Below are 17,619 nucleotides of genomic sequence, written 5' to 3'. Positions count from 1 at the left end.
AAAGCTTTTAGGCAGCTTTGGAAAGTAGGTAGATGGAGTGGGAAAACCTTATCCAAAGCTAAGGGGTGAAGTTGCCTTTGACTATGGTCCCTGCAGGTCATTCGAGTGTGGGGAGGGGAGATTTAGCAGAAAACGAAGTTGAGAAGGACAGAGAGTTGACCTGGGAGAGCAAACAGAGGCTGTCATGAACATGAATCAACCCTGGGATTGAAGAAGGACAGAGTCCAATCAAGACTCTATCCTACCTACCCATTAAGGAAGAGGTACTTCCTCTAGAGAAAATAGGGCAAAATTAATACACACACACTCAAATGCCCTACTGTAAAATTGAAATTTCTGTTGTGGAGGCCTCACCAAAAACATTTTGTCATTATAGTCAGCAGAGGTAGAATGAGACCATTTAATGCCATATATACGTATGGCCATATTTTTTGGCCAGCCTGCTGCATGCACAAGCTCCCAAGCCAGGGATCGAATCTGTGCCACAGCAGTGGCAAAGTAGGATCCTTAACCATCTAGACCACCAGGAAATTCCACTGCCATATATTGTATGATTCCATTTACATGAAATGTTGACAACTGGCAAATCCATAGACACGGAAAACAAATAAGTGGTGGAAATGGGAAGTGGATCTTAATGATCCAGAGTTTCTTCCTCAGGTGAGGACATGCTCTGGAATTAGATGGTGAGGATGGCTGCCCAACTTTGTGAATATACTAAAAAACCACTAAATTTGACACTCTGAAAAAGTGACTTTTATGATATGTGCATTATAGATCCATAAACATATATAAAAAGAAAAAATATATGAAAGAATGTAACCACTCAGAATATGACCAGCTTTCTAAATAAGAACTACACAATGGAAGCGTGCAGAAGAGGAAAAGCTGTTGTGGAAACTGGTAATTAAAGAGCCCCATTTGCTGTGACTCATTTATAAATATTATTTATGAGACATTCCAGTTGTATACAGTTCACTCTCTCTCACTGTGAGAAGGGCACATGGGATGATTTAAGTTGTACTTAGGGGAATTCCCATTGTGGCTCGGTGGTAGCAAACCTGACTAGCATCCATGAGGATGCAGGTTCCATCCCTGGCCTCACTCAAAGGGTTAAGGATCCAGCATTGCCATGAGCTGTGGTGTTGGTCACAGATGCAGCTCGGATCTGGGGTTGCTGTGGCTGTGGGGTAGGCCGGAAACTGCAGCTCCGATTCAACCCCTAGCCTAAACTCCCATATGCTGCAAATGCAGCTTCTAAAAAGCAAAATAATAAAAAAATAAAAGTTGTACTTAATGACCACGCTATGGAAGTTCCTGGTTTGTAAGAACAGAATCTCCTAAACCTCAGTGCCTGGGTTTGGATTTCCTTCATGGGTCATGAAATGTATGGTTCTAGCAGGTTTCCTCTATAACGGTCCAAGTAGTATTTATATAACTGAGTCACTTTGTTGTACAAGAGAAATTCTCACCACATTGTAAATCAATTATACTTCAATAAAATTTTTAAAAATGAAGAAAAAAAAAAAAGAACAGTACAGGGACATTGCGCTGGAAACCAGATATTTGTAGGTGGACCCGTATTTCTGAGGTAACCTTGAACTATAGCAGACCTCTGCCCTGAAGTTAAGAATACACTGACATGTATTATCTATTAATATTTATGACTGAGAGAAGAACATCCATTTTGGAATTTTTCCTAAGGCCTAAAATCTGAATTCTGCCTGGAAATCTTGGATGATGTGGAAAAGACAGATACTCAGTAGTTCTTTGAGTGATAAGAAAAAAATCCATGCTGGTTGTCTTTTTTTTTTTTTTAATCTTTTTTTAAATTAAAATATAGTTGATTTACAATGTTGTGCCACTTTCTGCTATATAGCAAAGTGACACAGTCATAGATATATATAGATATACAGATATGTTCTTTTTCTCATAACATCCTCCATAATGTTCTGTCCCAAGAGACTGGACACAGTTCCCTGTATTGTGCATTAGGACCTCACTGCCCAATCCATTCTAAATGTAATAGTTTGCCTCTACTAACCCCAAACTCCCAGTCCATCCCCCCTCCAACTTTGCAACCAAAAATCTTTTCTCTACGTTTGTGAGTCTGTTTCTGTTCTGTACATAGGTTCATATGTCATATATAAGTGACATTATAAGGTACTTGTCTTTCCCTTTCTGCCTTATTTCACTTAGTATGAGAATCTCTAGTTGTATCCATATTGCTACAAGTGCCATTATTTTGTTCTTTTTATGGCTGAGTAATATTCCATTGTATATCTGTACCACATCTTCTTAATCTATTCGCCTGTTGGACATTTAGGTAGTTTCCATGTCTTGGCTGTTGTGAATAGTGCACCAAGCTGGTTTTCACCTTTCTTTTCTTTTTTAATTTTTTTCCTTTTGTTTTGATTAAGAGATAGTTAAATCAACCAAGGATTAAATAATCTTTCATTTTGTCCAAATAAGGAAATGAGAAAATAGCAGTATGATAAAGGATCATCCTAAACTACCTTTTAGTTTCCTGCATAGCTCTGCAAAGTGATAAAGATGAAACCCACTCAAATGTGCATGCATGCACGTACACACACACACACACACACACACACACCCTGGCTTGCAGTTATTCCATGTTTCATCAATTCCTTTCATGACAGAACAAAATAACAGTAAATTTAGTGATGTTACTAAGTAGATAATTTAAAAGGAAGAAGGTTGAACACTGTGTCATATTCTACTGCCTTTAATTTTGTGGCTCTAATCTTGAGCTTGGCAAACAAATGGCATAGCCTGTTGCAATTATGTGTCACATAGAGTAAGTAGAAGAGAGGTACTCTCTGATGAAAAAGTAAATACACTTTGGTAGGTTTGTTATGTGATATCACTTACCCTTGAGATCTGCTCAAGGATCTTTTGAACTTTCTCATTCTGAAGTATAAGCCATGAAAAGTGGGTACCAGAGGCTGAATTATGTATTATTCACATTACTTTTCCAGAGTTTGGATAAAGTAATCATATGGTAATTGATAGTTCTAATGATGAACCTAAACCTTTTGAATCACAAAAGTTTGATCAATACTTGATAGCATTTAATTGAGAATGTATTTATATTTATATTTGAGATTGCATAATGTATACAACAAAATTTCCAGATCATTCAGTTAAATGGAATGGAATTCAGAAAAATTTATTCGAAGAGAATTTATTATAGTTTGAAAATTACCTGTTTTGATGTATATGTATTACAACACTTTTTCATATTATAGTGTTTCACAGATGTGAACTACATTGTTCTAGAGAACAAACACACATATGCAACATATTTTTAGTAAGAGGCTAAAGATATAGTTATTTACTTCCAAGTTCCTTAGCATTTGGGCACATTTCAGATAAACATGCACATTAGAATATACAATATGCGAATGTGTGTGTGCATGTATTCTGAACATGTCTTTAGAAAAAAATGCAACAAGGGAACTTACAAAAAGTAGACTACTAGTTGAGTTCTACTTTAAAATCGAAGTGTATCATTTTCAAATTGGTGTTTTTCCTTCGCTCTAACTCACCCATCTGTGGAAAATTTGAAGCTATATGAAGTTAATATAAATTCCTTCCAAAGTAGGAACTATTTCAGGTGCTTACTTTTATGTAAAAGTATTATATATTTTATTTAAAATAAATAATTATGTGTTGAATAAAAAACTCATTGGGACAATGACCAAATATATTTTTATTTATATCCTCATGGCATCTAGTAAAAATCCTTTACTTAGGGTAGGCACTCTACAAGTGGTTGATGGTTAAATTAATGTATATATTTATCTAAGATGGATATATTGGTATGTATATATCTAGATTATTAGCTATGAACTACATACATTCAAACTATAAATTATGAAGTATAATTGTGACTTATACTTATAAAATCCACTTACACTATCATGCTTAGGTTTTTCTAATAAATATGAATATCTACATCAAAATATTTTTAAAATTATAATTAAAATTGCTATTATAGGATTTCCCATCGTAGCTCAGCAGTAATGAACCCGACTAGTATCCATGAGGATGCGGGTTCAATCTCTGGCCTTTCTCAGTGGATTAATGATCCCACATTGCCATGAGCTGTGGATGTAGGTGCAGACCCACTCGGAACTTGCGTTGCTGTGGTTGTGGTGTAGGCCGGCAGCTATAGCTCCAATTCGACCCCTAGCCTGGGAACCTCCATATGCCACGGGTGCAGCCCTAAAAGCAAATGTATGTATATAATATACAATTATTAATAATTATTATTTAAATTATTATATGTGAGCATGTCCCAGAACATATAATAGCATCATTACAGTGGAAAGAGATTTGCTTTAAAAAGCCACAAACATTTTATTTCTTATTTTGCAGAATGGTTTCACGCCATTGTATATGGCAGCCCAGGAGAACCACCTGGAAGTTGTCAAGTTTCTTCTTGACAATGGTGCAAGCCAAAGCCTGGCCACGGAGGTAAGATACTATGCTTCTTTCCCTGGGTACATTCACGTGTTTCTATGACATTTTATCAGCCTGGAGTTATAAGATTAAAAATCCATCTCACTGGTCTTTCAGTTGCTGTTGTATATTAAAGTATGGGTTCATAAGTTTTTTATAAAATACATTAGAAAAGTTGATTTTTTAATCTTTAAGGAATCTTCCATGGCATAGATACCCTTTCTGCTCTTAAAAATGCCTGGCTCTACCCTAACATTGAGCTATTTATTTACTATTTACATATTTGCTTAAGAACACTTTTCTGCTTCTTATAATTTTGCCTCAAAGGCACTACTGTTTTGAAATATTTTTGTGATAAAACAAGTTTTAAATCTGTTTTTCCCAAATTTAAGTTAGCATAATTTTAACAATAGGGTTTATTTACACTTCAAAACAAAACTAGTATGCTATATTTAAAAATACTAGTTTAGTATTTTTTTGGATTAGCAATGAGAACCTGCTGTGTAGCACTGGGAACTATGTCTGGTCACTTATGATGGAGCATGATAATGTGCAAAAATAGAATGTGTACATGTATGTGTAACTGGGTCACCATGCTATACAGTAGGAAAAAAAATTGTATTGGGGAAATAACTATTAAAAAAGAAGAAGAAGAATAAAAAAATACTAGTAAAGGTGGTATTTAAAAAAAAAACAAAAAACAAACCTTGCAGTCTCAAAGTTATTTAAAAATAAAAAGTTATTGGAGTCACTAGTACTGCACTGTTTTAGGTAATATAGTTTATTTATTTATTTTTTTATGGCACACCCACAGCATATGGAAGTTCCTGGGCCAGGGATTGAATCTGAGCTGCAGATGTAGCAACACCAGATCCTTTAACCTGCTGCACAGGGGATAGAACCCACACCTCCGAAGTAATCTCAGCCACTGCATCAGATTCTTAACCCCCTTTGCCACAATGGGAACTCTAGTGTATTTTTTAGACTAATCTGGATGAAAGATTGTGATCCCCTATGAAGTGTATCACTAGAAATCTCTTGCTAATAATAAAGGGCTAGTGTTAGAGTAGTCTTTATTTTTAATAATACAATGAATTAGAACAGATGCAGGGTTAGCCATGTCACATAGCTTCTTTGACTTTCATTCTGACATGTTTCCTGAATGGCACAAGAAAGATGATAATACAGGAATTGCATATAACCTTTCCCTGTTTTTTAGATCATGATCATGTCTTCTGGGGAAACCACTAAATAAACAAAGAGGCAGTTCACACAAAAAGAAATACAAATGCCTGTAAATGTATGAAAATATCTCACCCTTACTCAGAGTTCAAGAAATGTTACTTTACTAATCAGATAAAGAATGAGATAGTCTTTTGCCTATGGCATGAGGAAAAAACTTGAAGGGTAGAAAAAAATTGGAACTTTCCTACTGTATTGGTGAAGCTGACAATTGATTGCAACACTTGTGCAGAGCACTTAGAAGTAACTATCAAAAATTAATAGTTATATACCTTTTACCTATACATTAGAAGATAAGGCAAAAAGTATTTATTATAGAAAAAGCTCAAAAGCATAACTAGTAACAACAATTTTTTAAAAATTTTTCAAAACTGGGAGAGATCTCTCGTGGCACAGTGGGTTAAGGATCATGACAATGCCGACTGTCATTGCAGCACTCTCACTGCAGCAACTCAGGTCACTGCTGTGGCACGGGTTCAGTCCCTGGCCTGGAAACCTCCATGTGCTTTGGTTATAGCCAAAAAATAAAAACTGGAAAGAACCTAAATATGCACCAATGGGAAAGCTGTTGAATAAATAGAGCTACACTTATACAGTAAAATGCTGATGCTATTCAGCATTATTAGCAATGAAGCAAGACTCTATGTACTGATACAGGAAAATGTCCATGGTGTATTGTTACCAATCATTTATTCTGAGAATTAGAAGGAAGCCTTTTCACTTTACGCTCTTCAGTACTATTGGGGAATTTTTTTTCTTTTTATGGCTGCACCCACGCATATGGAAGTTCCTGGGCCAGGGATGGTATCTGAGCTGCAGCTGCGACCTCTGCCACAGCTGCAGCAACACTGGATCCTTTAACCCACTGCACTAGACTGGGGATCAAACCCACACCTCCACAGCAACCCAGGCCACTGCAGTCAGATTCTTAACCCACTGAATCATGGTGGGAGCTCCCCGTTGGGATTTTTATCTTGAGAAGTACTTTTATTTTTATAATAAAATTTATATTTTGGGGAGTTCCTATTGTGCCTCAGTGGTAATGAACCCAACTAGTATCCATGAGGATGTGGGTTTGATCCCTGACCTTGCTCAGTGGGTTAAGTATCCAGCTTTGCCATGAGCTCTGGTCACAGACAAAACTCAGATCCACCGTTGCTATGGCTGTGGTGTAGGCTGGCAGCTGCAGCTCCCATTCAACCCCTAGCCTGGGAACTTCATATGCCATGGGTGCAACCCTCAAAAAGCAAAAAATATATATATATATTTATGTATTTAAAATAGTTAAATATTTAATAAAATAAAAATATTGTTTTTATAAAAATATTCTTAAAGCTAGGTGAGAAATCACAAATGGTTGATAACAATGGAGCAGCATGTGTAGGCACAGAGCAAGGCTTCTCCCCACACTGGGAAGTAGGTGGCCTAAGCAAGTCCCTCAGGTATGACGTGCCCCACTCATCACAATGTGTAGGAGGACAGGCAGCAGGAGGGAGGTAGTTGCAAAAGAGAAAGCCCATTCCCATTTTTGGATGGAAATACTGAAATAAATATCCTGGTGAAAGCAATTCCACAGTACTTTCTTCATTTGTGAAGAAAGGCAGGTAGTATTCTTTTTTAGGCTATGAGAGACAGATGGTGAAGTGTCTCTCCTTTCAAACCGAACATAAGCCTAGTTTATTGCTAGATCAAAAATACCTTGTGAGCGAATTATCAATAACTCACTGAGTTCTCTTTTGTTTTTTGTTTTTTTCCTAAGCTTTCAAGCTCCAAAAGAGTCATTACAACCAACTTAAAGAGAATGCTTGTCTATTGCTGTCACAGAAATGGTATTAGTCATGCTGAAAACAAATTAGAACACAATACTAAAAATAAAAAAAAAAAAAGAGAAATAGTGTATGAGATCCTCAGCCCACTAACTCAGTCTTTTAGGAAAGATCATATATGTCATACATATGTATATATGTTATAAAAATGAATGACTGTTCTAAGAATAAATGACATCCATGTCTTTGTGAGTGTTGCTGGTACATTACTACATAAACAGCACCTATCTGATTATCTAGAGATATTTGAAACTTTGAGCTTTTTTCTCTTGGCCACATCTGTGACATGTGGAAATTCCCAGGCCAGGGGTCAAACCAGCACCACATTTATGACCTGTGCCACAGCTGCCGCCACACCAGATCCTTAACCTGCTGTGCCACAAGGAAACTTGCTGAAGTTTGTGTTGCTTTTTTTTTTTTTCCTTTTTCCTGAAGCTTTGAGTTTTTCATCTCTTCTTTTGAATTATTGTTATTAGAGAATTAAAAACACAAGAAACAAGATTATTTCATTCACACAGTTTTCTGACTATGATTTTGTTCTTTCACTAGTCACTTTATACCAAAGTGTATTTACAGAACAAACAGTAGTGAGCAATGAAGGGATCCCTTAGGTGGAAAAATTTTAATAAGACTTTGAATTTGTTAAGTGATGTGCTATTGTCAAGTTTCTTCAATACTTTCTATTTTCTTTTTTGACTGCCCCATGGTATATGAAGTTCCCAGGTCAGAGATCAGATCCCAGCTGTAACTGCAGCAATGCTGGATCCACAACCCACTGTGCAGGGCCAGGGATCAAACTGTGTCCCAACACTTTAGAAATGCCACTGATCTTGTTGTGCCGCAGTGAGAACTCCAGTACAGTTTTTTTTCCATATGTACCTTGTGTGTGTATATATATAATTCTGGCATGCTTGTGGTTTTCAGTCTTTCCTGTATGACTGTGTACTGCATACTATATCTTTTCCATGTGTATCTTTCTTCTTTTGCTAATTAAGATTCTGAAGTATGAGGTAAATTTATTTGTTCATTTATTGAACACATATATTAAGCACCAATTATCAGGCAGCAAAGGTTCTCATGGAGCCTCTGAACTAATTTCCTTCTGGTTTATATTTTTCTCCTAAGAATAACTCCACAGAGCAAACCAAACCATTTAAACTTGGTTTGAAAACAAAATCTGGAGCTGCTAATTTTAGCTATTAACACCTTAGAGCTGGTATCTTTTGTGTATTTAATTGGCTTATGCAGGAAGCACATTCTTGTCAATGCTAACAGACTTAGCTGCAGTTGATTTTCTGGGGCAAAGTAGTTTCCTTTATGGAGAGGCCTTGTGGATCTAAAAGTTCCTATCAGTGGAAATGTAGCCATTTCATTTTGATTCAGAAAGAAGTAAGCTGTCATTTTTACCTCTGAGATTTTGCTCAGATTTTTGTTTTGTTTTGTTTTGTCTGTTGCTACTCTTGTGGCATGCAAAAATTCCTGGGCTAGGGATTGAACCTGCACCACAGCAGTGACAGTGCCAGATCCCTACCCCACTGAGCCACTAGGAAACACCTTTGCTCAGGTTTTAAAAGTGGGATGCAACATTAACTCCTAATACACACTTTACCTTTCACCACTCCATTTTTAAGTGCCTTTTTTTTTTCTGCACACGAAAGTAATATGTTACATAAATGAGAAGGTACAATAAGGGATTTCCCATCGTGGATCAGCAGAAATGAATCTCACTAGTAACCATGAGAACACAGGTTCGATTCCTGGCCTTGCTTAGTGGGTTAAGGATCCAGCATTGCTGTGACTGAGGTGTAGGTTGCAGACTCACCTCGGATTCTATGTTGCTGTGGATGTGACATAGACCGGCGGCTACAGCTCCAATTCATCCCCTAGCCTGGGAATCTCCATATGCTGCAGGTGCAGCCCTAAAAAGACAAAAAAGGAAGGAAGGAAGGAAGCAAAAAGAAGAAAAAGCCACCATTAATTTCTCCTTAGAGATAATATTTTGTTTATTCATCCAGATTTTTAGTACATGTTCATAATACACACACTTATCTTAGTGAGAATAAAACCACATATTTACAGAATTATGTAAATGACTTTTCTCCTACTATTAAATTAAATTATCAATGTTCTGTCCTTAGGTGTAACCTGTGATATCATTTTGGTGACCTCTAGGTTGTATCCAGCCTTTCTGTTACCTAGCTTATGGTTGCAGGGAATATCCTGCTGTTACAATCATGCTCATCCTGTTCCTCATGTGGATCTTGGAAGAGTTGAAAGGAATGAGTAGAACTTCAGCCAAATCTTGAAGCTTGGAGCATAGGTAGATGTGATTTGTGTAGGGCAAGGAGGAGGACATTTCAGCGTAGGGCATATATAGCTTGAGTTTAGATGTTCAGGTGGAAAGAATCTGCACAGTTGGTAAGGAGAATGGAGATTTATACAAAATTTCTAGGAGAAGAGCCTGGGCAATACTGTCAGGTGCTCTGGGCTGCTATTTTGCACATCCTTGAATAGAAATGTGTTGATTTGCATTCAGTCACAAAAGTGGTAGGAGCCCTTATTGGTTTTCCAGGAAGGAAAAGAATGATGAAAAAGGTCTTTTAGGAAGACCAACAAGACATTAGTATGCAAGGAACCTTGTTTTCTCTTTCTTCCTTGCAAACACTCTTCAAGTAGAGCAGTCTTCTATTTCTTCCCCAAGGACTGCAGATACCAAATATCATGACCGGAATAAAATAATAAGTAATATACTTACCAATTGTCTAGTAAAAGTAATGTTGAAATGTTCTTTCAAGTGTGTGATGATGAAAGCATTGCAGAATTAAAATTTGTGGGTCAGTCTTAGGATATACTACTCTGTGCTATTTATTTGACACTCAGCAATGGCAGATCAACCACAAATTAATTAACCACAGTGAAATCTCTTTGTCAAGTCCCAGGACAACACCCTGGGAAGACTCTGTACAGATATATGTGTACATCTGAATTTATTCTAGTCACATTTTTCATGATCCCTTCTTTCTTGTTTAGAAAAGCCAATAGTCTTTCATATATACTGCCTCTTTTTTTTTAATGGCCACACCCACAACAAATGGAAGTTCCCAGGCTAGGGACTAAATCCAAGCCAAAGCTGTGACTTTCACTGCAGCTGGGGCAACACTAGATCCATTAACCCCCTGCCCCAGGATGGGAATCAATCTCACACCTATGCAGTGATCTGAGCTGCTGCAGTTGGATTCTTAACCCACTGCACCACAGCAAGAACTCATCATATATACCTTTCTTAAAAACGACTGTAGTTCATTAATTCACAAATGCTAATGGAGCACTGGCTATGCACCAGGCAACAAGGCACAGTGATGTACCAGACATGATATTCCCTAGTTTTAAAATATCAGTGGAAGGAGTGCCCTCGTGGCTCAATGGGTTAAGAATCTGGTGGTATCACTTCTGCGGCTCTGGTCATTGCCATGGTGCAGGTTTGAACCCTGGCCCTGGAACTTCTGCATGGTGCAGGCATGGCCAAATCAAATATCACTGAAAATGTTTACAGCTTATTTAAATGAACTCCTTTGAAAAGTTTGCCTGGATTTAACCTGAAAGTTTATTGTTTTCCCTGAGATTATTTTAGGGATACTGACATGCTGGCATCTTTTTCTTCTGTATGTAGTACTTCTGTGTATTTTGAAAATTTGCCCAATTAATGTATATCACTGTTTCCACAGAAAAAACCCATAAGCTTATTACAAATTTTTATTATTTTCTGATTTGGTGTATAAATATATACATACATACACATGCACATATATGTAAACACACACACAAATGCATGTATTATATTAAATATATGTATAATGTCTTTTCACTTATATGTCTACTTGAATATGTTGGCTTTAGTAACCCTGAACAAAAACTGACACTTGGTCACTCAGTCATCTTCTCCTGTGTTAATCAAAAGGAAAATATCCAGGAATTCTCACTGTGGTTCAATGGCTTCAGCAGCATCTCTGCAGTGTCAGGACGCAGGTTCAATCCCTGGCCAGGCACAGTGGATTAAAGAATCAGCATCGCCTCAGCTTCGACATATGTCACAGCTGTGGCTTAAATCTGACCCCTGGCCTAGGAACTCCAAATAATGTGGGACAGCCAAAAAGGGGGGGAAAAAAAGGAAATATCCACAGGGGCCAATTTTGACTCATCCATTTATTTGCAGGATGGCTTCACACCACTGGCAGTAGCTTTGCAACAAGGTCATGATCAAGTAGTCTCGCTCCTGCTAGAAAATGACACTAAAGGAAAAGTGCGTCTTCCAGCTCTTCATATCGCAGCCCGAAAAGATGACACGAAAGCCGCCGCCCTGCTGCTGCAGAATGACAACAATGCAGATGTGGAATCAAAGGTGAGGCACCTGGGACACGAACCTGCCATGCCACCACCCTCTGTTAGCCACCCAAACCTAAAGACTGCCCAGGCTCCCTTCGGGCAAGCTTATGCCACTTAACTGCCCCAAACATGTTACTTCCTAGTCATCCGGTTGAAGGCATGTCCCCCCCTTGGCACATAAGGTTGGGGACATATAAAGCTGGGGACTGCGGGTGCCACCTTATGGGTGCTAATAGGAGGCTACCTCAAGAGAAATCAACTGATATGCACCTGATAATGTTCCTTCCTTGGAACATATGTTTTTTTAACATATTTAACACTTCAGCTCAAACATCAGGGTGAAAATTGTACAAAATGCTAATAACAGGGTGCACAAAATAAACCTTTGTTTGACATCTAAGACAGTAGGCAATGCACTGAGTATTGATCAGCTGCGGAAAGCATGCTGGCAGCCAGAGCATCCAGCCAGCATCCCCCGTGGTCTGGGACACGTATTGCTTTAAAGTCTCTGTGAAGGAAATGCGGCCGGTGCAGTAGTACACTGTGGAGCCCTTCATTCAGTCTAGCTTTCTTTCTGTGCCTCTTGTGCTTCCCTCAGAGCTTCCAGCCTCATCCCTTAGCCGTCACAAGCTTTCTGCTGCCCATGTCACCGACAGCAAACTAACCGTTCATTTTTTCCTCCTCTTTGCTTCCCAATGTGTTAACCTAGATGGTGGTGAATAGAACAACAGAGGTATATATATATATATACGTGTCCATATGATCTATATCTGCATCATCATTTGCCCCTTCCGTAGTGCTGCTGCCTCATTTCCTTCCCTTCTTCTTTGCCTTGCCTTCTGTAGGCTAGACACCTGCTTTCCACCCCCCCGCCCTCAAAGGAGCATGTGCCAGAGAAGATAGTAGTTTGATTACCAGGGCTTTCTGCAGCTGAACCTGGTGGTTGCAAGGAAGTATGAGGAATCCTTGACACTGACGGGTATTGCAGTAGTTACGAGTTTTAACACTCTGGAAACGTGTCAGCCGTACCTGAAGCTGCAGACAACCCTGTCATTCTACTCATCTAGGACTGATTCTTGACAGTTCTGCATGACACTTACCCTCTGTGGTGTCTGCAAAATGAAAGTTATCCAAGAAGGGTACCCAGGTAACCCACCCTTCACCAGAGTCAGTTAAGATAGCTAGCATGGCTGAGAAGCTTGCTGACGATTTAGAAATGCATCTAGTTCCTAAAAGGTTTACGTCTTTGGGGACTAAGTGAATCGCTGCATGTTTTAGCATTTTTTAAGGAAGTAAAATGACTTCGGTATGAATAATCCAGAAATATGGGTTATCGAATAGGCGTTTGCTACTAAAGAGACCAACACATCAATATCTTTATATAATGCATTTACCATTATTCAAGACCAGTGGTATCTGTACTCCTCCTCCCCCAAATTGCTTTTATCACTAAAACTGACTTCTACTGGTGGTTAATTTGACTCTATATTGAATATCTAATACTACTTAAATTTTGACCAAGATTCAATGGACAATTCTACCATCAATAATAAACCAGTGGGACTAATCGAACTTTCTATGAGCTATCAAGTTATTTTTTATCACCCCACTTTTAACTTTTTGAAATGTTGGCTTGTGTATAGTTCTGCTCCTGGATTACTAAAATTGCTCAGTCTCCACCCTTGGTTCCTTCCTGGCTCTTCCTCTGCCTGTGAGTTTGGCATCTATTTGAAACCCTATGAGCAATTGGCACTAATGGAAAGAAACCTAGTACAGAATGGAATGTGGACCTCAGCATATTTTGCTTCCTCGTTTTTATCTGGGCGGGATTGTGGTGGTAGTAACGTGTCAGACAAGGAGCCAGCATGAGTCGGTTGAATGTCTGCTGTGTTTTCTTGACAGAGTGGCTTCACTCCTCTCCACATAGCTGCTCATTACGGAAATATCAACGTAGCCACGTTGCTGTTAAATCGGGCGGCCGCTGTGGACTTCACCGCACGGGTAAGAGCTGCCATGTCAAGTGCCCATAAACAATTTGCAACGATTCTTAACATTCCTTCCCAGACATGAGGAGGAGGTCAAAAGAGACAACCTCCAAGGGCAGTGCCAGTCAGTAGAAGCTGGAATTTTCTACTTATCCCGGTGCATTTTCTTGCTTTTATACACATGTGCCTATTTCCCAGCAAGATAAGAAAACCAAGATCAAAGGTTGGGAGGAGGGGGACTGATGATATGTAAGTGAATGGATAGAAATATGATTTGAACATCATGACCACAAACTCTGAGCTCTTCCCCACATTGACACTTTGAGACAGTTAAAAATGGGTCAGGTGGCACTGACAGTGCTCTGCTATCAGGGTCTTGATCTTACAGGTGGGGCTGAGCTGGAATGTGTGGAAAAGGCCAGAACTTCAGAACCCAAATGATAATGAGCTTCGGCTTTTATTTCTGTCCCCTACTTTCAGAATGAGTAACAAGAGTCTGTAAGTTGAGTAAGCTCATATTCAGGGGGAAAAGAATTATCATATCACGTGTAGCCCCAGACAGCAATTCAGCCATCAGGGGTAATAAGGCTCTGAATGTCGAAACCAGTCCAATGCTAGGCTTGATCATCAGGAAGAGCACCATCAGAAGTAGAAACAGGAGTTCCCGTTGTGGCTCAGTGGGTTAAGGACCTGACATTGTCTCTGTGAGGATGCCAGTTAAGTCCCTGACCTTGCTCAGTAGGTTAAGGATCTGGCATTGCTGAGGGTGCAGTTCTGATTCGACCCCTGGCCCGGGAACTTCTTCCATATGCCTCAGATGTGGCCCTAAAAAAAAAAAAAAAAAAGGAGAAACAAAGTAGGAAGCAGAATAGAGACCTTAGCTGAATGTATAGACCCAGGATTCAGACCCCCTGGGCTCCAGTCTTAGCTTTCAACTTTCTGTGAACATTAGTCTCCTCATGGATAAGATGACATAATATGGATTATTATATTAAATAACAATGTTAATAAATGTCAGCACTCCCTCTTTGGGTCACGGTGAGAATTAGGAGAGGGCATGTATGCAAAGCACTCTGCAGAGTGAATGGCATAGCATCTCCATCACAAGCAGCATCACTGTGATTCTGAACATAGCACTTGAAGTATTATTTTTGCTAAAACCTCACTTGTTAGGGGAGGAGGGGCAAGACACCAAACTGGGAGAACAGGTGTAATACTAGTTGTAGAAGCAGTGAAAGTAATATCATCTTTGAAGCAGATGCCAAGCTGAGCGTTTTTTATCTCATTCTCCTTTCTTTTTTTTTTTTTTTTTTTTTTTGCTTTTTAGGACCGCACCCGTGACATATGGAGCTTCCCAGGCTAGAGGTCTAATCAGAGATATGGTTGCTGGCCTACACCACAGCCACAGGAACGCCATATCCACGCCTCATCTGAGAGCTACAGCACAGCTCATGGCAACGCTGGATCCTTAACCCACTAAGCGAGGCCAGGGATCAAACCCGCAACCTCATGGTTCCTAAACAGATTCATTTCTGCTGCGCCACGATGGGAACTCCTATCTCATTCCTTATTATATCAAGAAAAGTGTTGCAGTTCTCACCGTGGCACAGTGGGTTAAGAATCCGACTGTAGCAGCTTAGGTTGCTGCAGAGGTAAAGGTTCGAGCCCCAGGCCGGCACAGCGGATTAAAGGATCCAGCATTGCTACATCTGTGGTGTAGGTCACAGCTGTGGCTTGAACTCAGTCCCTGGGAACTTCCATGTGCTGTGGGTGCAGCCATAAAATTTAAAGAAAGAGAGGAAGAAGAAAGGGAGGAGGGAAGGAAAGAAAAGAAAAAAAGAGAAGAAAGAGAAGCATTTCTTATCCCTGTTTTATAGAAATAGGCAGTAGCTGGTCCAGTTCACAGAGCTAGCAGATGAAAAAAGGCAGAATCTCAGCCCCGAAGTTTTCCCTCTGATGACCTTAGGGGTTCATTTTTCTTTTCCTTCTTATAATTCATTCATTCTAGAAAAATTAATAAGAGCTCAGATTGTCCTCATATAAAAGCTATTTCCTCTCCCATTGTCCTCAGACTGCTGAAAGCATTTATGATTTTAAAAGAGCTAGCCCTTGTCACTCTAGAGCTAGGTTCTTATTGCATTAACAGCATCCTTGGGTTTCAGGAACATGGCAGACCCAAGGCCTAGTGTGACATGTGGAAGGACAAAGTTAAGCACTTCAAGTCACGTATCAACCAGGCTTGCTGGTGTGAAAACTGGAGCTTGTGTCTGTATGATGCATTCTACTGGTTTCATTTCTGTGATCCACAGTATAATGAAAACTTCATTAAGTCACATCTTCTAATGAGGACATTTGGAAAACTCATGTCAGGGTCGTGTGTGAAGTTTGTCTTTGTGCTATTGTTCAGAAATCTCCTGATGCTGCTGAAAATAAGGAGATTGGGGCAATGTTTAAACAATTTAAGAGGACAAATTACAGTATTTTCAGACTCCTTCAGGCACTTCCAAAGCACCCATTTATATTAAAACAATGATGGTGGTAATTACAAATGATGCTAACTTACTGATTAAAGATCAGCTGAGATCTCAGACCCATGTTGTTAACCTTGTCTGAACTGCCATATGGGATTTAAAAACACCTTGTGCTTTTCTTTAAAAGATGTTATATGTCAGACTTTTTGCTGATTTAGAAAAGCATTTTTCTCCAGCCGTTCCTCATTAATGAGGCCTAATAGCATCCTGAGCTGAAGGCTGTGGTGGAATTGGTTTATACTTACAAGGAAGCCAGCACCATTGCTTACAGCCGAGAACCCATGGTTCCCTGTGCAATTGGTGATGGATGGCTCACTGTAGGATGTCGGATCAGAACTGATTTTCATAAAGAGTATAAGCTGAGGCAACTTCTAGTTGCCTTCAGAAGCCTATTTTAGTTTCCAAATCTCCAGAAATTTTATTATGTAATGATCCATTGTCTAGCCTTTTGTTCTGCAGAGGCCTCTCCCTTCCCAACCTGAACTGGGTCTTTGTAAGGTCACAGTTCTCTCAGGAATGTAGCAGAAACAGCAGGTGAAGTTATGATGCCCTGGAATACATATGGGACCAGATTTTGCCTGGTCAGAACAAAAAAGGATCATTAAGCCACAGTTGCTTAACTATAAATTGTGTGCATCAGGAATTGGCTGAGATAGAGGTACTGATTAGAAAGTTAGAGGTAAAGAAGTTCCTGTTATGGCTCAGTGGGTTAAGGAGCCAATGTTTTCTCCATTACGATGCGGGTTCCATCCCTGGCCTCTCTCAGTGTGTTAAGGATCCAGCGCTGCCACAATCTGCATTGTAGATCACAGATGCCCTTCAGATGGATCCTATATTGCTGTGGCTGTGGCTGGCAGCTGCAGTTCCAATTCCACCCCTAGCCCAGGCACTTCCATGTGCCACATGAGCAACTATGAAAGCAAAAAAAAAAAGTAAAGTTAAAAAACAACAATGATCTTTGTCTTAGGGTGGGGCGTGATGTCTGTTTCATGGCTGTGACAGATCATTGGAGAAAGGCAGATATGGTCTTGGAGGTTTTTTGGACTGAGGGCAGGACCTAAAGAATGGCTCCCTGCTGGGGACAGGAGCAGGAACAACCCTTCTGGAATCATTTCCTGTGTCTGGTCCAGACTGCATTCTCTGCTCCTGCGTGGTGCTGGTTAACGT

The 17,619-nt window shown here is 39.5% G+C and overlaps 1 protein-coding gene across 1 annotated transcript in view; it reads left to right on the top strand.

The window, feature by feature from the left end:
• ANK3 (ankyrin 3) overlaps nucleotides 1-17,619 on the top strand; it is a 393,067-nt gene that overhangs the window by 134,587 nt on the left and 240,861 nt on the right. Inside the window, 3 exon segments of the mRNA XM_005671012.3 lie at nucleotides 4,402-4,500; nucleotides 11,767-11,952; nucleotides 13,839-13,937. Coding sequence (XP_005671069.2) covers nucleotides 4,402-4,500; nucleotides 11,767-11,952; nucleotides 13,839-13,937 — 384 coding nt within the window.

The sequence above is a fragment of the Sus scrofa genome, chromosome 14 (assembly GCF_000003025.6).
Source record: "Sus scrofa isolate TJ Tabasco breed Duroc chromosome 14, Sscrofa11.1, whole genome shotgun sequence".
In the NCBI taxonomy this organism is placed as follows: domain Eukaryota; kingdom Metazoa; phylum Chordata; class Mammalia; order Artiodactyla; family Suidae; genus Sus; species Sus scrofa.
Note: the sequence above shows the minus strand (reverse complement) of the source record. Positions and strands in the feature narration are given on the sequence as shown.